Consider the following 23,432-nt stretch of genomic DNA (forward strand, 5'->3'; position numbering starts at 1 on the left):
CCTTGTTGTGATAAGAACTAGTAAATCATCCTGTAGAACAACATTTAACATTTTTTCTAGTGTGCCATCTCTTTTAATCTGCTTCTCTCTAATTGAAAATGTCTGTTTTCAAATGATTACTGCTGTCCGATTACACCCTCCCTTATTCACATCTGCCTAATTACATAATCGTGTTCAGTTGTCTGGCTTTGCCTCCCTTCGAGGGCTTCATGACACAGCAAGTCTTGGTTGCCATGGTAGCTTTGCAATAGCAAGAGAGGCACAGCTCTCAATGATCTCTTAAATTAGACTTTTCCTTTCCTAAAAGTCATGCATGTCAACTTTTGAATGCTGTTTTTGTAAACAGACATTGGGGATGTCTTTGCTTGCCAGTTTGTTTTTAAATAATATTCGTTCTTATTTTAGATCCTGTAATATTAGTTTTTTTAATGTCTCTTTTAGTGTGCTCATAGTTGTTTTTAGGAACTCTTCTTTGCCTGATAGTTTGTTTTTAACCACAAATATTTATTTTTATTTTACATCCTGCAATATTAGTTTTTTAGTGTCCTCATTGTTTTTAGGGACTGTTTTTTTGCCTTGAATTTTGTTTTTACAAAAGTGTAATATTAGGATTGTACTGTCTCCTTTAGTGTGCTCAAAGTTGTTTTTAGGAACTACTCTTTGCTTATGTGATTGCTTTTAACCACAAATATTCATTTTATTTGTACATCCTGTAATAGGATTCTTAATGTCTCTTTTAGTGTGCTCATAGTTGTTTTTTGCAACTCCTTTTCACTTATTAGTTGGTTTTTAACCACTATTATTTATTTGTATTTTACAAACTGTAATATATAGATGTTAATGTCTCTTTTAGTATGCTCATAGGGGTTTTTAAGGAACTACTCTTTGCTTATTTGATTGTTTTTAACCACAAATATTTTATATTTTATGTGTCTCTTTTAATGTGTTCATAGTTGATTTAGGAACTATTCTTTGCTTATTAGTTTGTTTTTAACCACAAATGTTTATTTTGTTTTTACATACTAATATATGGATGTGTAATGTCTCTTTTAGTGTGCTCATAATGGTTTTTAGGAACTACTCTTTGCTTATTAGTTTGTTATTAACCACCAATATTCATTTTTGTTTCACATTCTGTAATAAATAATTTTTTATGTCTCTTTTAGTGTGCTCATAGTTGTTTTTTGCAGCTCTTTTTCACCTATTAGTTGGTTTTTAACCACTATTATTCATTTTTATCTTACATACTGTAATATATGGATTTTAATGTCTCTTTTAATGTGTTCATAGTTGATTTAGGTACTATTCCTTGCTTATTAGTTTGTTTTTGACCACAAATGTTTATTTTGTTTTTACATACTAATATATGGATGTGGAATGTCTCTTTTAGTGTGCTCATAATGGTTTTTGGGAACTACTCTTTGCTTATTAATTTGTTATTAACCACAAATATTAATTTTTGTTTTACATACTGTGATATATGAATTTTAATGTCTCCTTTAGTGTGCTTATAGTTGTTTTTAGGAACTATACTCTTCATAAAATCTATACAAGAAGAACCAAAAAGGGTTTTCACAGTGATGACACAGAAAAACTTATTTGGGGTTCCCCAAAAAACCTTTAAGTGAAAAAATTCTTCAGAGAATTTTTTTTTTTTTTTGCATTGTGAAGAACCTTTTTTCTACTGTAAATAATCTTTTTTGGGATGAAAATAGGAACCATTAATTCCAATTAGGAAGCTTTATTTTTAATAAATAAGCATATAATGTGGGGGCGACGCGGTGGCACAGTAGGAAGTGCTGTCGCCTTACAGCAAGAAGGTCGCTGGTTTGAGCCTTGGCTAGGTCAGTTTACATTTCTGTGTGGAGTTTGCATGTTCTTCCTGCATTCCTATTGGTTTACTCCGGGTGCTCCGGTTTCCCCCACAAGTCCAAAGACATGCGGTACAGGTGAACTGTAAGCTAAAATTGTCCGTAGTGCACTATGTATGAGTGTGAATGAGAGTGTATGGATGTTTCCCAGTGTTGGGTTGCAGCTGGAAGGGCATCTGCTGCGTAAAAACACATGCTGGATAAGTTGGCGGTTCATTCCGCTGTAGCACCCCCGGAATAATAAAGGGACTAATCCGAAAAGAAAATGAATGAATGAATAAATGAATGAATGAATGAATGAATGAAGTGTATAATGTTAGACATGATAGGAGTGAATATGAGGATGACTTTTATACAGTGCATGTGCGACCAATACAGATGGCCTAAAGTCTGTGCTGATGCTCTCAGACTCGAGGCAGGAGACGAGCTCTAATTGGTACGGCAGGACTGAATGACGGCCTGTATTGTGAGGATGACCTGCAGAGTCTGACTGTGCTACGGCAAGGTTTTAAGAAGAGTCGATCGGGGACACAACAGGAGGCTAAAACATAGACATGAGGAGCAGAGCTAATTAGACAAGTCTAGACTTAAAGGGGTCATATCAGGAAAAAATGGGATTTTTCCTTTCCAGTTTGATGTGCTTTTTGTAGACATACTCTGACTGCTCATTTTTCCAAAGAACCATCCAATTTATTCGATTTTTGAGAAGGAGACTACAGATTAAAGTTAGTTAACCCAAAAGTGCACTCTTTTATTGATTACTTACCCTCATGTTGATCCAATCTGTAACCTTTGTTCATCTTCAGAACACAAATTAAGATATTTTAGATGCAATTCGAGAGCTCTCTCATCCTACATATGTGGTCACGAGATGTTCAAAGTCCAGAAAAGGAAACATCAAAACGGTAATTATATGACGTTCCAAGAACACATTTGTGTGCAAAAAACTGTGCAGATTGCTTATTTGAAGTCTTTTGCAACAGATTTTGGTGTGTGCTTACTTTTGGGCAATGCAGTGCTTGTGTGTTGTGCTGGCTCTAATGGCAATATACAATATAAAAATTGATAATGTTTTCCCAACACAAACTGATCAACTTAATTGTTTTTAATTACAAATGTAAGTGTATTTAGCATGGAAAAATTAAATTGTGCCCAAAAAACTCAAGATTTGTGATTATTCAGCTCATTTTAAGAAAGTAGTTTAAACAAGGAGCAACAATATTTTTTTTGAGTCTACAGTACTATTGGGCTTTTAGTTATAATAACGAACCCTAATGCACATTTCTACAAAGTGTTTTGCTTCCTTTTCAGGACTTTAAATGTCTCAGGATAATTTCTGTTTATGGAGGATGAGGGAGCTCTCAGAATGAATCTAAAATGCCTTAATTTGTGAACTAACCATTTAGTTGTTCAGAAACTCTTGTTTTTAGTGACACTGGTGGCTGTTAAGTGAATTGCAGTCGTCAACTTCATCAAAGTGAGTTATTTTGTCTTTGATTAGTTGTAAAAAGAAGTTGGAAATGCATTTCAACCATCCATGAACAATCAGACAGCATCTGCATGGCTGAGAGTGACATTTAGATTAATTTGTAGATATGTGCTGCATGCTCACTTGATAAGAAAATAAACATACAAGAGAAAAGTGGTACTAAAACAGACATTAAGAATGCCTCTTATTCATGTGGCAAAACCACTGCAATTTACCAGCATCTTTTAACAACATCAACAACACATAATCATAGTTTTATTAAAATTAATATTTTGTAGTGATTCTCACTAAATCGGAGGCTATCCATCCATATATATGCATCCCTATCCATATATATCCATCCATATATATGCATCCATATCCATATATATGCATCCATATGCATATATATATTCATCCATATGCATATATATATCCATCTATATATATCCATCCATATCCATATATATCCATCCATATCCATATATATCCATCCATATGCATATATACATTCATCCATATGCATATATATCCATCTATATATATCCATCCATATCCATATATATCCATCCATATGCATATATATATATTCATCCATATGCATATATATCCATCTATATATATCCATTCATATCCATATATATCCATCCATATGCATATATATATTCATCCATATGCATATATATCCATCTATATATATCCATTCATATCCATATATATCCATCCATATGCATATATATATATATTCATCCATATGCATATATATCCATCTATATATATCCATCCATATCCATATATATCCATCCATATGCATATATACATTCATCCATATGCATATATATCCATCTATATGTATTATTCCATATCCATATATATATTCATCCATATGCATATATATCCATCTATATGTATTCTTCCATATCCATATATATTCATCCATATGCATGTATATCCGTCTCTATATATTCTTCCATATTCATATATATCCATCCATATCCAAATATAGCTATATATATATATATATATATATATATATATATATATATATATATATATATATATATATATATATATATATATATATATATATATATATATATATATATATATATATATATATATATATATATATATATATATATATATATATATATATATATATATATATTCCTATAAATCCATCCATCTCCATATATATTCATCCTATAGTTGGCTCGATTAAAATCATATTTTTAGCGTTTTTCATTATTAGCTTTTTGTTTACTGCTGTTGAGGTGTAAAGCTAAATTAAGTATTTTCCTTGCTTTTTGTTTTAGTAATCAATCTCTGAAAACCTTATTGTCGCAGTTTGCTCATCAGCATTTTAATAATATTTTAGATAATAGATCAGACTATGGTTCTGGTTAATTAGTGACTATAGATCTGGATAATTCATTTCAGAACAAAGTGCTTCTTAATTTCGACATTGTCCTGGACATTATAATGAGCATGTGTTTCACGTATCATTGAACAGAAGATGCATATAGACTTCTTCTATTTGATATTTTCCTCGAAATTACATTCTGTGTCCATAAAATATTAATTAATGCTACTCATAGACAACCTAGGAAATCATTTAAGGGCTCTTTTTTTGCAATTATGTTTATTTTCAAGCTTTTTACACCCTGGAAATAAAATTATTTAGTGCATTTAAATTCTAGCATGAACTTAAGCCCCTTTGAGATAATAATGTATTATATTTTTACATACGATAATTGAATTTAAGTGTACAGAATGAAACATAGAATAGCGTTTCCTGCCGAAAAGCAATACAATGCTAGAAACACAGTTTATTGCTGTAAAAAATAAATAATATAACTGTAGGATATTGTATTTGGCAATTACAGTATTAAACTGTAAATATTATTAATTTTTCTTTTCAAGCTGTTCACAAATTGGCAATAAAAGTGTTTAATGCATTTAAAGTGTAGCATGAACTTTAGCCTCTTTAAGCTTTGGGCTGCTATAGTTAGATGTGAGAGTCAGACTGTTGCAGACGTACTGGAGACGATCTGTGAACTTCAGGTTCATCTCTGTCACCTGATACCTTTGCCTCCGCGCGCTGTTGGTTTGCCGTTGGGTTTCCTCATTAGTCTGGGCGCACACAGAGAATGGAAATCAATTAATTAATGTGCTCGCTATGATTTATTCATGATTTCGATCCATCGTGAGGAATCGCCTCACCAGGTAGGAAAGAGCTCAGCAGGCTTTGTGGCGAAAGCAGGACAAATGATGGAAAAACACCACAGTTTAGCTCTAGTCCTTTGTGCATCTGAGTCTGAAATCATATCATGTTATATTATTACAATCTGTCATTTTTGTAAATTGTAGCTCATATGTGTTGATCATTTGTGCAGATTACGTGTTGATTACAGAGATCATTTTCTGCAATCATCAATCCAATCTTCAATGACCAAGAAGATGTTAACTTGTGTCTTTTCTTTTTAAAGTAATATATATATATGCATCTATATCCATAAATATGCATCCATAAATATCTATCTATATCCATAAATATGCATCCATATATATATATATATATATATATATATATATATATATATACACACACACACACACACACACACACACACACACACACACACACACACACACACACACACACACACACACACACACACACACACACACACACACACACACACATCCATATTCTTATATATGCATCCATATCCATATATACACATCCATATCCATATATATGCATGCATATCCATCTATGTCCATCCATATCCATCTATATCCACCCATATCCATATATATGCATACATATACATATATATCCATTCATATCCATATATATGCATTCATATCTATATATATCCATGTATATTCATATATATATATATATATATATATATATATATATATATATATATATATATATATATATATATATATATATATATATATATATATATATACATATATAGGATATATATATATATATATATATATATATATATATATATATATATCCTTATATATGCATCCATATCCATATAAATGCATCCATATCCAAATATATCCATTTATATCCACATATATGCACTCATATCTATATACATCCATCCATATATATCCTCTCATAACTGTATATATCCATCTACATATATATATATATATATATATATATATATATATATATATATATATATATATATATATATATATATATATATATACACATCTATTGACATATATATCCATCCATATCCATATATATCCACCCATATTCATATATATCCATCCATATTGATATACATATCCATCCATATCCATATATGTCCATAAAGCCCTTTCAGCCATAACCCAGTACTGGGAAACAATGCAATATAATATAAAATATCCTTGCTTTTCTGTGAGTCAAATATATCTAGACCTCTTTTGAAAGTCACTGAAGCATAGCATTTATTCAGGATATTTCAGATCAGATGAAACATGTTTCTTTACCACACTGGATCTACTTAGCATGCCATGAAATTTGCAGTGTAAAACGGAGGTGTGGCTATTGCATTTTTTTTGTGTGGGATTCTTGTTCTCTGGAACGTGTTAGTTGAAGGCAGAGCAAAGTGTTGTGACAGACTGAATGGGCCTGTGCTGATTGGCCGAGCAGGTCATTTTTTTTTCTGCAGACCAACCAACATACAAGGAATGCAGAGGGGTCATTAAGGGTCAGAGGTCGCACATGCTGGTGATTACAGCCTCTCTGTATCCTTGAGATTTCCCATTGCTTTTCATCAGCTCCTTTAGTTTTGCTTCATTTTGGGTCTTCTTCGTAACACTGTGGGTTTCTGCTAAGTGTCCCATCACAGATGAAATATCCGGCGGATTCCTCTGCAGTCTTTTTTTTCCCCTCTCCGCTGCATTCTGTGGTTTGGCATTCTCCTGAAAACATTCCATCTGTGGGGGCTGGACCGGGAAAATCTGAACCTTCTAGTGAGGGGAAAAAAAAAACAAACACGTGGAGGAAAGTGGGAGGGATGAAAAAAGGCCCTGTTAGCTAATGCTTCAACTTATGATGAAATGAATGGGCATGTTAACAAATAATTTGATGACGATACTCTGCCAGAAAAAAAAGAAAGAGTACAAAAGCTGCCATTGCTGCTCAATTTGGCATTCCAGTTAAGTCACATTATTCATATTTACAGTTGAAGTCAGAATTATTAGCCCCGCTGTTTATTTTTTTCCCAAAGAGCACATTTTTTTCAACACATTTCAAAGCATAATAGTTTAATTATTCATCTCTAATAACTGATTTATTTCATCTTTGCCATGATGACAGTAAATAATATTTGACTAGATATTTTTCAAGCCATCCCATCTTAAAAGAAGGGGAGAATTTTGGGCATTGTTGGGGTTAATGTTTTTAATACACATTGTCATTTCTAATTTAATGTAACATTTCATTTGTTAGTTTTATTTTTAAGCTTCAAAAAACAAACTTGAATTAAATAGTTCAATTAAATGATCAACAGATAGAGCGCAATTCAGAAGTACTCAGTGCGCAAATCAAGGCAAAGCTTGACTAGTGCATTCAACATTAAACTTCATTGTATTATAAATGAAATTCTTATGTTTTCATTATAATATTTTCATTATAAAAAGTAAAAATATATAAAGGATTAGTTAGTATGATTAAAGTAATGTTTTCCATTAACAAAAGGAAATTATACAAGGAACTATTCATGGGAACTTGTAAAATATAATACAGTTTGATATATTTACCTTCAGCCCACAGCCCTCAATCAAGTTTGGTTTTTGGCCCTTCATAATAAAAAGTTTAAGCGTCCCTGGTTTAGACTGTATGTCCTTGATGAGAAGATGGCAGATGTTGACTATATGATGACTTAAATAGCCACTAAATGCACTACAGAATGTTACGTTTTCACACATGTGCAAATTGCATGTAAACACATCAACCTTTTACAGTGCAACACTCACTGCTCTCTGCTCTTGAGTATTTTTAAAATGGCTACTTTTATCTCATACCTTAAGTAATATATGCAATAGATACTTTCACTCTACTTGCACTACTATTTTGAGTAAGTAATGGTGCTTTTACTTAAGTGTGTTTTTTTTCAGTACTCTTTCCTCCACTGATAGTATTTATATATTATATAGTTGAGTTATCATGTATGGCCATACACTCAAAGTGCTTTACAATCATGAGGGGGTCTCTCCACAACACCACCACCATATAAGAAAAAAAACTATTTATTTTTTCCTAATATTAGTGCCATTTTAGAAAAAAAGTCACCAAAAGTCAAGATAAAAACAAAACAGAACACTGTTTAGTTTTTTTCTGCCCATTAAAATAACCCCAAAGTCAAAAGGAGGGTTAAATTCTTTATGTGACTTTGCTTATGATGGTTTAGGTGTTCATGTACAGCCAGGCGTATCTCAGCAGTTTCTTATTTTAGCAGTAGAATCAATCCCCCGTGGTGGTCTTGTCCTGCTCAGGCCTTTTTTTTTCCCACCACGGTCTGTTCTTTAAAGCAGTTGTGAGTGTTTTGCCCAAGGCTGACCGATAGCTTTGTGGGAGTCCTCATCACTCTTAGGCTCCACCCTCAGGCAATAGTGTAGCAGTAGGTCTGTGCGCAACTGTCAGGGCTACGTGTGTGTTCTGTGCGGTCAGTCTTGTGTGGGACCCTCAAGCCTGGAAAAGAGAAGTGCAAACACTGGCATCAGCGGTAAAAGTTTATACTGACATGAAAGTGAAAGGTAGAAATATAATCTAAGAAATAAGAAAGAAATAAGCCGCAGGTAGAAATATAATCTTACTAGTGGTTAATATATGCACTTTTGAGTGGCTATTCGTGCATAGCTATATTGGGCAATAATTTGTAGTACTGTATGTGTTAGAATTAGACAAACTCAAAGACAAATAAAATGGAGTTTGACCATGAAAATAGTGAGAAAATATATATATTTTATATATATTTATAAAGAAAATAGTGATCAAGGTTTGTGATTAAGTGATTAAGGTTGGGTGATGTCGACCAATTTGGCATCCTACGATGTCTATTGTGAAACCTCGTGATGGATGAAGGCGTTGGAGGCGGTGTTTGAAAGAGTGCGCGCAACGTGTCTGAAAAGCGAGGAGGGATCTGGTGGTGAGGGGTGAGAAGAGTGCGCAACTTATTTGAGGACTGCAAGAGAGACGCACAATTTCCGGGAGATTATCGCTCATTTGCGGGCGTCTGGGAGTCTCTATGCATTTGCGGGAGACTCGTGGAATTTTCGGGACACTTGGGATGTCTGAATGTCACGTTTAACAACTATAGTGAGACGAGATCCGGAGGTACATCCTTGATAAACTGTCCGACGTGCACTGCTCACTGGAGCTCAGACGAACGCATGACAATGTGTGTGGCTGTGTGTGGTCATGTGGTGTGCATTTTCAGCAGACGGAGGGCTGTTCAGAAATGCTAGGTAAAACACGGTGTTGATGTGGATCATTTTCGTTCTAAAACGTCATTTTAAAACTGAGACTTATTAGTGTAAACAGGGCCTAAGTGTGTATTTTTCTCGAGCGGGTTTGCGACGGGGGTGGGGCGGAGGATCGGCGATGCCAGCTCAGCATTGTGTTGTCTATTGACCATCGGCGATGGACGATGGCATCGACTATAATATTTTTATTTGTTTGTTTGTTTTTTTAAGAGAGAGTGTTTCTACAAGTGGTTTGTCAAGCACACTCATCTGTGTGAAGCACAAATGCACAATATTTATTTGTGTGCAGTGTTTGTTATTTTGTATGATAAAAAATGAAGGATGTCTCTTAACACCAAACTACAAGAAAACTGTCTCAAATCGTGGTTTGTTGTGTGCTTCAGAGTAAAACACAGGGTCCCTTTGTGTTTTGGAGTTTAAAGTCTGCAGGAAATGTCAATCCCGGTGCCTTTTAGGGTGGAGAGATTAGCTTAAAGGCCATGTAGGAGTTGAGATTAGAGACGGGACAAGACAAGGGCGAACCTTTCCAGCAGAAAAAAAAAAGATGTGTGATGTGGCGTGAGGCGATATGGAGTGGAAATGAAAGACACCGTGGATGTATTCAATTGCACAAGCCACTATCAACGTGTGTGAGGGGAAATCCAAACCACTGCATAGTCCGAGAAATGGTTTGTTGATATTGCTATCGACCTGATGTTTGTGTCTGACTGCCGTCAGCTTTGCTTTATAGGCCTGCGGGGTCATGTTTAGACGTAACTCTGTAACTCTTGGGTTTCATTTGATTGCCGTTTTAATGTAATCTCTTCATATCAGACGCCTTCAAAAGCCTGATGGTAACTTTTATATAGTTGAAGGCTTGTTATAAGAGCGTTAGGTCAGTTCGCTGTGGAGGCTATGCTCGCTGTCTGGAAATATTGAAATAGTGTTTAAAGAAAGTAGATGATACAACTGATTTAATATCCCTGTTTTGTCCCGTCAAAGGTTTTCTTCTGGTTGTTTTTGCAAGTTTTTTTAAATAATATTTTTATTGATTTTTCTCAAATCAATCACATGAAACAGTGAACATTCATCCATTTGCATCTAAAAACAATAATACATATGTATGTTTTTGTGTATGTATGTGATATTTTACCTTATTTCCTGATAATTTCTTGTTTTAGTGCAGTTATATCAGTGTGTGACCTTTATGGCATGTTATGTACATCTGAATATGTTTCAGTATGAGGTATACTGTATTTTTTAATTCAATTTAATTCAATTCACCTTTATTTATATGGCGCTTTTACAATATAGATTGTGTCAAAGCAGCTTCACACAGAAGATTATAGTAAATTGAAACAGTGTCACTCCAGTTTTCAGAGTTTAAGTTCAGTTTAGTTCAGTTCAGAGTGGTTTAATATTTACTGGGAGTCCAAACACTGAAGATTAATCCATCAATGCGCAGCTCTACAGGCCCCGAACCATGCAAGCCAGTGGCGACAGCGGCGAGAAAAAAACTTCACTAATTGCAGAAAGTGAAGAATTAAAAAACCTAGAAAGAAACCTGGCTTAGTTGGGCACGACCATTTCTCCTAGTGCCAAATGTCTTGTGCAGAGCTGCATTCTAGGCGCCGGAGGATGGAGAACGCTGGACATCAGCGAAGACTCTTTTGTCCCTAGAACGTCACAGGAATCAGTGCTCTCCACTCCTCCATGACCACTACAGCAGCTGCTCAGGATACAGCCTGGTTCAGGATTATGGAACCTTGGGATGATCTCGTCGCGGTTCTTGGTTCGTATCAGTGGCACTGCATAGTCTCTGGGGGCATCACGATGAGTATCCCCAGGTGGAAATAGAGAATAAAGAGAATAATTAGCATATCTGCTGTTTATAAACGAGATAAATAGCGTTTATAAACGAGATGCAGAAACCTGTGTGGAGCACATTTAGTATCATACCGCTAACTGATGCACTGAGTGAATGCTTTGCTAAAAATATAGGTCTTTAATCTAGTTTTGAACTGTGAGAGTGTGTCTGAGCCTCGGACATGATCAGGAAGGCTATTCCAGTGTTAGGAGCCATACATGAGAAGGCTTGACCTCCTTTACTCGACTTTGCTATTCTAGGTACTTCCAGAAGCCCTGAGTTTTGAGATCTTATAGAGCGGGTTGGATTGTAGCGAGATTATTTAAGAGCTTTATAGATTATTTAAAGCTTTATAGGTAAGAAGCAATATTTTAAAATTAATACGAAACTTAGCAGGCAGCCAGTGTAAGGAGGATAAAATTGATGTGATATGATCATATTTTCTAGACCTGGTAAGAACTCTGGCAGCCGCATTTTGTACTAGCTAAAGTTTGTATTTACGGTAATATTTTTTGTCTGACCTCAGATAAACCTAATAAAGCAAAAAAAAAATAAATAAAAAATAAATAAAAATAAAAATACAGCAGGAAAAATAAGTATTGTTTTTTTTTCCTGGGAATAATATTTCTAAAGGGGCTGTTGACATGGAATTGGACCAGATTTTGGTAAAACACAAACAATACAAGCATAAAAATAAGACAAAACAAAAGAATCATGTGTAATATATGTATAATCATGTGTAAAATGACACAAGGAGAAAGTGCTGAACTGCTGAAACCTATTTAATACTTTATTTAAAAGGCTTTTTTTGGGAATGGCAGCTTAAAGATGTCTCTCATATGGAGAATGAAGTCATGCATTGCTCAGGTGTGTTTTTTTCACAGAAGATCTTAATGGTTCTTTGTGTCTCGTCTATCAAATCTAAACTTTATTTTGTATTTTCTATTTGATTCAAGTCAGGTGATTGGCCGGGCCATTCTGCAGCTTGATTTTCTTTGGTGAAAGCATTTAAGAGTTTACTCGGCTGCGTTTCTATCACTCTCTCTTTCCAAACGCACACACACAGAAATATCAGGAGCCAGAGGAGGCTGATGAATAATGTAGAGTCCTGTCTCTGTGGTGCCATTGCAAACTGCTGAGAATATAAAGGCAGTATTTACAGAGTAATACAAGAGTCAGTGTCTCTTTGTGTGAATGTGTGTTTATTTCAAAGCTCCTTACTAAAGACCATAACTCACATTTTCATTACTATTACATTGTTTGTGTGTGTGTGTCTGTGTGTATTATTGTGAAGCGGTTCAAATGTGTTTTTCTGTGCAAATGAAATCACGTTTAAAGAAATACCACAAAAATATGCATATATACAATTTATCAGTTGGCGTTTCTGTGTGGAGTTTGCATGTTCTCTCCGTGCTGGTGTGGGTTTCCTCCGGGTTCCCCAGTTTCCCCCACAAGTGCAAAAACATGTGGTATAGGTGAATTGGGTAGGCTAAATTGTCTGTAGTGTATGTGTGTGAATGAGTGTTTATGGATGTTTCCCTGTGATGGGTTGCAGCTGGAAGGGTATCCTCTGCATAAAACATGTGGTGTATAAGTGAAAGGGACTGATAAAGGGACTAAGCCGAAAAGAAAATGAATGAATGAATATATACTGTCAGGGTCATTGTCTTATTTTTAATGTTAACAAAACGCATAATAACCTTCTCAAATAAGATTAGGAAAGCAATCTGTTTTATTAATGTTTATTTCTTGTTTCGTCTGTTTATTTGTACATTCATTCGTTTTTTGTGCTTTGTTTTGCTTTTTTGCATTTTGTTTTGCAATTTTTGTTGTTTGATTTACAGTATTATCTTAGATTTAGTATTTTTTGTTTGATTTATTTTAATAAGTTTGTTCCGTTTTATTTATTGAAATAAAACATTATTTGTTTGAAATGTTTGTTTATGATTTACTTTAATAATTGTTTTTATTTATATCGTTAATATTTTTGGTCATGGTCATTATCAGAAATGTTCATATTTATTGTTTTTTATTTATTTTTGTTTAGTTTTCTGTTTTTATTTGCTCGTTTCATTATTTATTTATTTATACTTGTTTTATCTATAAATTTGCATTTAATTTAATTAGTTCAAATTTTTATTTATTTTTTTTAGTTTCAATTAAATGTTTGTGTATTATTTATGTGTTTTTATTTTTTTAACTTGTTTCATCATTTATTTTAGAATTTGTACTTTTAAAAGCTGTGCTTAATTTATTAGTTTTATTATTTATTTATTATACATTTTTATTTTATTTTATTAGTTTAAACTTGTTTGTTTGTTTTTAATTTTTATTATATATGCATTTTATTTATTGTATTTATTTTTTGCTTGTTTCATTATTTTAGATCTTGTACTTTTAAAACAGTTTTTTTAGCTGTGTTTATATTATAATTATTTTTATTTTTTATTTTATTTATATAAGTCAAAGTTTTATTCTTTTATTTTGATTAAATGTTTATTATTTATGTGTATTTATTTATATTTTTTTCGCTTGTTTCATTAATTGTTTTAGGTGTTGTTATTTTAAAAGTGATTTCCATCTTTTTAAAATTTTATTTATATGAAAATTATTATTTATTTTAAGTTAAATTTTTATTTTATTAAACTACTTTTAATTATTTATTTATTCATTGGTTTTTATTAATCTATTATTTATTATATATTCATTTTTATTTATTTCTGCATATATTCATATTTTTTTTGCCAGTAACATTTTCATGCATTGCCAAAAAAAGTAAATAAATAAATAAGCGACTCTTAACCCTGTTTACGCCAGCAAACATCTTTATGACTCTTCTTAAATTCATGCCCTCTGGCCCCTCTTCTTTGTTCCAGTGTTGTTGATGTAAAGTGTGTGTTTGCTGGACGGATGGCCTGAAAGTGTATCCTCTGGGACCTGTTGTTTGGTGTGTTTGGAGAACGTGGTTTGTGTTTACTCCGGCTCTCCTGAGAGCTGCTCCAGGTGGAAGTAATAGCCGGCAGTCTTTAGAGCTGTAAAACGCACTTAAACCCCCAGAGATTCAGTGGCAGACGAAATTCTCACAGCTGAACTACTGTTTTTAAAATCTCTGGAGGAGTCATACAAGGTTTTGGGGAATTTTTATTGGCACATAAAGTTTTGGGGAATTATTAGTATAATTATTAGTATTATTATTACTCTCAATTATTAGTATGATTATGATGTATTATTATTATCATTATTATTATTATTATTATAGATCTTTGTGTGTGGACATGAGCTATTTTTATATATTTAAAAAATGAATTCATTCAGTTCGATTTCATTCTTTTAGTGATTTTTTTTAGTTTTTCTTTAGTTATTTTTCAGTTTTTATAAATGTAATTATGTATTATTCATATTACGTTATTGTTTTTGGTTATTTTTTATTGTTTTATGTGTGTCTGTATTTTACTAGTTAATTCATAAATTTTTGATATTTAATTAATTTACTTCTGTTAAAGTATTTATTGTAGCTTAATTATTTGTTCATCCATTTGTTTTTGTGTTCATTTTTTTTTTTTAAATAATGAATAATTCATTCATTAATTTTTCGTCGGCTGAGTGTCTTATTTATCAGGGGGCGCCACAGTGGGATGATCCACTAATTATTCTGGCATATGTTTAACAGAGCGGATGCCCTTCCAGACACAACCCATGGGAAACAATTTTTTAAATAATTTCATAATAAATTTATAATTTGTAATGTATTTTTTATTGTTATTTTTTACATTTGTCTTCTTAGTTTGGTTTTGTATGATTTTGTATTTATTTATTTTTTTATTTTGAGTTATTTTTAGATATTTTTGATTTATTAATACGTTCATATTCAATTGTGACTTTTTTATATTTAATTTTATTGGATTTACTCATTTTTATCAGTTTTTTTTCTTTTTGTAATGCGTGTGTCTGTTTTGTTATACATTTGTTTATTTATTTTTGTATTTATTCGTTTATTGAATTTTTTGGGGGTATTCGTTATTTAAATGAGTTTTTATTTGATAAATATTTTATTATTATTTAATTATTTAATTTTTGAAAGACTTTGGTTAGCTTTTTATGTCAATTTTTGTTTTTTATTTAATGTTTAGTTTAAAAAAAGGTAAAAAATAATTCTAATATGTTTTTCATCGTCTCCTTTTCAAGATTACACCCGATTTCCCTATACAGCCAGAATGTTAGCTACAACTGCTAGTTACAAAACAACATCATTTACACAACACATTCTTGATCTCTTTTGCTTTTTATTTGTGCATATTAGTAATTTTTTATTAACTTTTAGGTTAAAATAAGTTTTTATCATCGTTGTCTTTTTTTTAAGATTATATCTTATTTCTCTATGCAGCTAGAATTTTAGCACTGAAAAAAATATTCATTGGATTCACTAAATTTAAAATTTATGTAAGTGATGTGCAAACTATTTATTTGGGCTGAATTTAAACAAACAAATTAAGTTGAACATTACTAAATTTAATTTGTTTGTTTAAATTCAGCTCATATTAATTGTTTGCAACCAATTACCTTCAATTTTTTAGTAAATCCAATGAAAAGTAAAATTTAGTAAATCCAATGGGTCATTTTTTTCAGTGCAGTCCATTACAAAACAACATCATCGACACATTCTTCATCTTTTATTTGCTTGTTTGATGTGCAGCATCTCCAGATGACCATCCAGGCCCTCCAGGACGAGCTGCGGATCCAGCGGGACCTGAACCAGCTCTTCCAGCAAGACCCCAGCTCTCGTCCTGGCGAGCCACTGACTGCCGAACTGACCGAGGAGAACTTCCAGCGTCTGCATGGCGAGCACGAGCGTCAGGCCAAAGAGCTGTTTCTACTGAGGAAGACTCTGGAGGAGATGGAGCTGCGCATCGACACCCAGAAACAGACGCTCAACGCTCGGGACGAGTCCATCAAGAAGCTGCTGGAGATGCTGCAGAGTAAAGGACTCTCGGCCAAGGCCAGCGAGGAGGACCACGAGCGCACCCGGAGACTGGCCGATGCTGAAATGCACATCCACCATCTGGAGAGTTTGCTGGATCAGAGGGACAAAGAGATGGGGCTGCTGAGAGAGGTAAGAGGAAACCAGCACACAACGCTTAGCCAACCTTTAATCTAGTGCACTGAAACTGTATAATATTTAATATTTAATAGATATAATATTTTGTTCAGAACTTACATCTCAAAGTTGACATATTTTTTCCCAATTCGAATAGTGAGCTTTTATTTTTACAATTTTTTAATTTCCTTTGTTGTTTTCTTCTCATAATTGCAAAAAAGCAAGTTGTCCTCGTCCCCCTCTCCTTTATTTTTGTCAGAAATCTTCCATAAAGATGTCACCTTCTTCCCTAACAGTGTTTAAGTGACTATCAAGTATTGAATAACCAAACAGCTGCTCCGGGAAAGATGCTGACAGCGCTTGGTCATTTATCCACAGTTGATGAGTCGCGGTAAAATGTTTTGGCCAGGACTCTCAATTACGCCGCTGATGAATCAAGGGCTCTAGATTAGTCATTTTAAACAGCGGCGGACGAGCGAAGCTTATCGAGACTCGGAGGGAAGGAAACCTGCTGTAAACTGAAGCCGGTTGAACATTTGTTGCTATAGAAACCAGAGAGACTGAAAGGATCATTGATGAAAGGAGACACAGATGTTGCCGAGTGCAAAAACTGCTAATGTGGCACACGAAACATTCAGCACATTTACTTTAGTAGTTATATCTCGGATTGAAGTTTATTGGAGTTTCTCAGGCAGAGATTTCGATTAGTATTAATGCTGAAAGTGAAAATAAAATAGCTGGGGAAGAAACTTCTTAAAGTAAAAGCAAGCAAAGAAAGTCTTGTCATTTAGTATATTGTTATTATTATGATGCTGCATGGCATAATTTATAAGAAGGGTATGAGGATCAAAACAATGCAATCCACAAATATTTGTAATTTATTTTATTTTATTTATTAGAACTTTTTTGTGAAGAGTTGAGCTGGCCTCATGGCATAATTTATTAGAAGGATATAAAGAATAAAACAATGCAAAACACAAACATTTAAATTTTTTATTTTGTTTTATTTGATTTATTTTAGTCTGTTTGGTTTTCTTTGTAAAAATCTGAATTCCCTAAGGGCGTTATTTATTTGCATGGTATGAGATTGAAAACAATGCAAATTACAAATGTTTTGTATTTATTTATTTATTTATTTATTTTTAATGTTGTGATTTTTGTTTGTTTGTTTTTGTATAAATCCTAACTCTTCTCATGGCATTTTAATTTAATTTAATTTAATTTAATTTAATTTAATTTTATTTTATTTTATTTTATTTTATTTTATTTTATTTTATTTTATTTTATTTTATTTTATTTTATTTTATTTTATTTTATTTTATTTTATTTTATTTTATTTTATTTTATTTTATTTTATTTTAACTTCTGTCAGGCATCTTCTGAGACAGCCAATGAGCAAATGCAGAAGTTTGGCGACAGTGGCATCTAGTGGCCACCTAGTTTGTCGCATTTTCTGAATTACTTTTGAGAAACTTGCAGAAAAGGCTTTGAGCTGAGAGTTTTACTCCCTTTTTGGAACCTGAAATCATTATCAAACAAGGAACGGTTAATAATGTGTAGCCACTAATATGATGAAATTCTTACTGTAATGTAACCTAATACAATGTAAAACGAACAAGCAAAATAAATAAAAGAACGAATAAATAAATGAGCAATTAAAAAAGGAACAAATGAACTAGTAAATAAAATAAATAAATAAATAAATAAATGAAATAAATAAATGAATTAGTAAATAATAAAAAATACACAAATAAATGAACAACTACATAAATAAACAAACAAAAAAATAAATAAATGAGCAAATAAATAAATGAACAAATAAAAAATGAATGAATATATAAATAAATAAATGAACAAATAAAAAATGAATGAATATATAAATAAATAAATTAACGAATAAAAAATGAATAAATAAATAAATGAATGAAAACATAAATAATTAATAAATAAATAAACAAATAAATAAACAAATAAATAAATACATAGATGAATAAGTAAGTAAGTATGTAAGTAAGTAAATAAATAAATAAATAAATAAATAAATAAATAAATAAATAAATAAATAGTTCAACTTTAGGGCCAATTTGATTAACAAACAGAAAAAAATATGCATTTCAAATTGTTTCTGTTGTAATTGTAATTATTGTGCATTATTTTTAGAATCTGCCTTTAAAATATTTGTTACAATTTGTGGATTTTATTTTCAGGAGTTTTAATAAAACAGCATTTGTTTGAAATAAAATCATCTTGAGCAGGTGTTTACCATGTTCTGATCTTTGGGTTTAGCTCTGCGAAAGGCAGCGGTGAATGATTAAAATAATGATTTGGACAGAGATCAGTAGAACATTTCAGGTCTTTCATTGAAGCCTCCAGTTGGACATCAAAGAACAGGCAGAAGTTAACGAACAGCCTTCATTTTTTTAATCTTGTGATATGAAATTCCTCCTTTACCAAAGACTTACTGCAAATGTCTGTGAATTACCGATAATGAGGCAAAGTCTTGGAAACCCTTTTAAAATCCATTTTAAAACAGTTTTAATGTCATTTAAATTTAATGGGCTGCATGAAAAATTCAGAAACCTTAGTATTTAGTTGAATTAAATGAAATAAACTGCAAGAAATTAACTTTATTCTTTTTTTTCTTTTTTTTCTTAGAAGCACTATGAAGTTAGAAAAACTTTAACAGTAATAAACTGATTACAATTATGAAGATACTGTCATACTGTTTTCCCCATGTGGGTTCATCATATCTGAAGGATGAGGCTTCATGTTTTGTGTCTGAATGCTGATTTTAAGGTCTTCAATTGCTGGAGGCTGCCTTCTTTGTGTTAGTGGACATTGCATTCACTCTGTTTGTCCGCTGCTCAGTGCATTATCTTGTTCATAAGGGACTCATCCACGCATAAACATTCAAGCCAGCAGACTGAAACTCTCTCGGACTGCCATCAGTGTGCTGAATTAGTCATTCGGTGCTGGAGATTCATCAGTCAGTGGTCATTTATTATCAGCGGGGTATTATAATGTGGAATGGACTGGATCCTCATCAGCTGACGTTTGGCGGTAGAGGTGGACGTTTCTCTCCTGTGGTTTCACCTCATGATCCTCGTCTCGTGTTTTCTCCACAGGATCTCCACCGGCGTTATGAGGGAGCTCCAGAATCGGCCAAAACCAAGGCTCTGCAGACTGTCATCGAGATGAAGGCAAGTGTGTGTGCGAGTTTGCTTTGTGTGTGTGGTGAGGAAATCACAAACTTTAGTATTCTTTATAATAATAAAATGATAATGGGGTTGTTGTTTTAATACTGTGCATGATGACAATATTGAGTGTGTCCAGGGCTTGACATGAACTTTTTTTGATCACCAGCCACTGTGGCTAGTAATTTTTCAACATTTACTAGCCACGCACAATTTTTAAATGGATATTATTTATGCATAAATTCAACTTTGGCATGCTAAAATGACTTAATTTAGGTTTTGTATTACACTGTAAAAAATGCAGGGTTCCACACACTTCATTCATGTTTTCCCAACACAAATTGATTTGGTTAACTTAACACTTTAAACAAATGTATGTGGATTGAAAAAAAAAAAAAAAAAAGTTGTCCCAATGATATCTCAAGAATTTAGTTGTTTCAGCTCATTTTAAATAACTCGTTTGAGCGAGCAAAATAATATGTGAAGTTTATGTATAAACTAATTATGAGAGGATCAGATCACGTGCTTATGATTGCTAGCGGCTGGATCCGCATTATCCAATTCACAATGCTCCAATCAGACGTCTCCTAAACTACTATAAATACCCTGGGTTTCATTCCACTGTTATCTTCGTTTTGAAGAGTCCCCCCTTCCACCCATACTCCTCCTCCTCCTTCCTAGATGGGTGACACGGTGGCCCAGTGCGTAGCACTGTTGCCTCACAGCAAGAATGTTTCTGGTTCCAGGCTATACCAAACCAGCAGACATTTCTGTGTGGAAATTGCACTTTCTCCCTGTGCTCACGTTGGTTTCCCCCGGGTTCCCCGGTTTCCTCCCACCATCCAAAAATGGCAAATTAAGTTAATTGACTAGTCCAAATCGGCACCATAGACATGCTTCTAGTATGTAGTTATCTCCAAAGAGCAATCACTTACTGTTCATTAGTTACTACAGCAGGGGAGTTCTCGAGATCTACCTGAGCTCAAACTCCCCTCATGCCTTGCAACGAGAGGGAGCCCCGGACTTGAGGATCTCATGAGCTCAGGGCTCTTTCCTGGGACAGCATGCCAAACAAGCTTAATAATCAATTATCAGCTAAGTGTGAACTCTTGAATTTTTTATTTTTTTTGGAGTGAATGTCCCCATGACTACTTATTCACTTTTTATGTGTTTCAAAACAAGTGAAATAGCTGTATACATAAAGGTTTTATTCAACCAAACCGTTCTTCTGATCCAGATTAATTAAATAATTATTTATTAGCAGCTGGCATACAGGAAATAGTGTGTTTTGCACCTTCCTTGTGCATCTATTTGTGTTTTCCTGAAACGTGTGTTTGTGATCTCTGCAGGACTCAAAGATCGGCTCTATGGAGCGCAGTCTGAGGGACCTGGAGGACGAGATTCAGATGCTGAAGTCTAACGGAGCTCTAAGCACAGAGGAGCGAGAGGAGGAGATGAAGCAGATGGAGGTTTACCGCAGTCACTCCAAGTTCATGAAGAATAAGGTAGAGTCATGGGGATCATAGGGAATGTTTTATTATGCTGTAGATTTGTATTTACACATGTATGTATGCATGTATTTATAGTTATATATCAATAACCTGCACCTCGTTTGTTAGCTGTGTTTTGTTGAAGTTGAAGAGTAGGTGTCTTGTGGTGTCGCTAATGTTTACGCTGATGCTAGTGTTGTTATATGGTGTCTATCAGAAAATATGAAATCAGCATAAAATTGCTTACATTTTCATTTTAAAGCAGTTTTAACGTAAATTGAGTTGCATTTTTGTGAATAAATGAACAGATAACTAAATAACTAATGAACAAATAATGATTTGATTATCGTTACTTTTATATGTATCAATACATTTTTGTAATCATTTATTACTTTTATTTTTTTAGTTTATATTACTTTAAATAACAGGTCTGATATTTTATTTGTTATTTTTGTTTATTAAAATTACTTTTTATTTAATAAATAATTAGAAATATTTTAACATTTTGATTGATATTTTCATTTTGTAGAATAGTTGTTATTGAAATTTTAATATTAGTAATAATAGTAACAATAATATTGTTGTTGATGATAAAATAATAATAATAATAATAATAATAACAATAATAAACTAATTATTATGTATTGCCAATAATAATAATAATAATAATAATAATAATAATAATAATAATAAACTAATTATTATGTATTGTCAATATTACTACTACTACTACTAATAATAATAATAAAATAATATTGTTGTTGATGATAAAATAATAATAATAATAATAATAATAATAATAATAATAATAAACTAATTATTATGTATTGTCAATAATAATAATAATAATAATAATAAACTAATTATTATGTATTGTCAATATTACTACTACTACTAATAATAATAATAAGATAATATTGTTGTTGATGATATAATAATAATAAAAAAATAATAATAATAATAAAAATAATAATATTGTTGTTGACAATAATAATAATAATAATAATAATAATAATAATAATAATAATAATAATAATAACAACACTATTGTATATAATCTACATCAAAAACTTGAAATATTTAAAAACTTTAAATGATTTTTTATTATTATTTATTATTATTATTATTAAATATTTTTATGAATTATTATTATTATTATTACTATTGTCAACATTATTATTATTATCATTATTATTATTATTATTGTCAACATTATTATTATTATTATTATTATTATTATTAATATTATTATTTTCTTTTAATAAAATAATAAACATACAGTTTTTTTTTTTTTTTTTTTTTTGGTCACTAAAGATTTACAGCTGGCATGTTTTCTCAAGTCACTGATCATTAACAAGTCTAAAAAAATGTCTCTTTCGAGCCTCGGCTACATCAATTATACCTATAGCATTTTTCTTTAGTAAAACCTCTGCTGACCTTTTCGAAAACCTCTTATTAAAGGAAATTTAATTGCAGCTAAGTGGCGAAATCATAGCCGCATGGCTTGTGAGGTGAACGCAGATCGGTCTGATAACTCTGGCAACATGGGTTTGATTGGCCGCAGGGTGTGTGTCTGCATGCCAGCTGCTGAATGGTGATTGGTGGTTTTTGCAGTAATGCCGGCCTCTCCTGACAGGTAGAGCAGCTGAAGGACGAGCTGGCGCAGAGTCAAACACAGGGCGAAGAGCTGAAAAAACGGGTTTCTGAGCTCCAGCAAGAGGTCTCTGCCGTAAGACTTCCAGAGAAGTGGCTTAGAACACAAGAGCAGCTCTGCTTTTCTGACCAGAGAGATACTCTTGCCCACGCACAGCAGATATTAGGGCTCTGATTCACTTTAACCTCCGAAATGAAAAGTCCGCCGACAGACTGACCCACACTTTAGCTCAGGGCGGTTTTTCTTTTTAGCATTATTTGTTACTTTTTGTGTGTGGATGAATTTAGTGAATGTCTCGTCT

General features: G+C 32.5%; 1 protein-coding gene across 13 annotated transcripts in view; it reads left to right on the top strand.

The window, feature by feature from the left end:
- Positions 1-23,432, top strand: part of erc1b (ELKS/RAB6-interacting/CAST family member 1b) — a 314,518-nt gene that overhangs the window by 30,255 nt on the left and 260,831 nt on the right. For 7 of the 13 annotated variants that reach the window (XR_012401811.1, XR_012401815.1, XR_012401812.1 and 4 more), the window contains exons 3-6: positions 16,392-16,808; positions 19,919-19,993; positions 21,337-21,492; positions 23,114-23,197. Coding sequence is in view for 8 of the 13 variants with exons in the window: in XM_021475209.3 (XP_021330884.2) it covers positions 16,392-16,808; positions 19,919-19,993; positions 21,337-21,492; positions 23,114-23,197 (732 nt within the window). In the remaining 5 variants the exon portion in view is untranslated. The remainder of the gene's footprint in view (positions 1-16,391; positions 16,809-19,918; positions 19,994-21,336; positions 21,493-23,113; positions 23,198-23,432) is intronic. The other 6 variants (XR_012401813.1, XR_012401814.1, XM_017355258.4 and 3 more) reach the window with 1 other exon arrangement.

This window comes from Danio rerio, chromosome 4, assembly GCF_049306965.1.
Source record: "Danio rerio strain Tuebingen ecotype United States chromosome 4, GRCz12tu, whole genome shotgun sequence".
In the NCBI taxonomy this organism is placed as follows: Eukaryota; Metazoa; Chordata; class Actinopteri; order Cypriniformes; family Danionidae; genus Danio; species Danio rerio.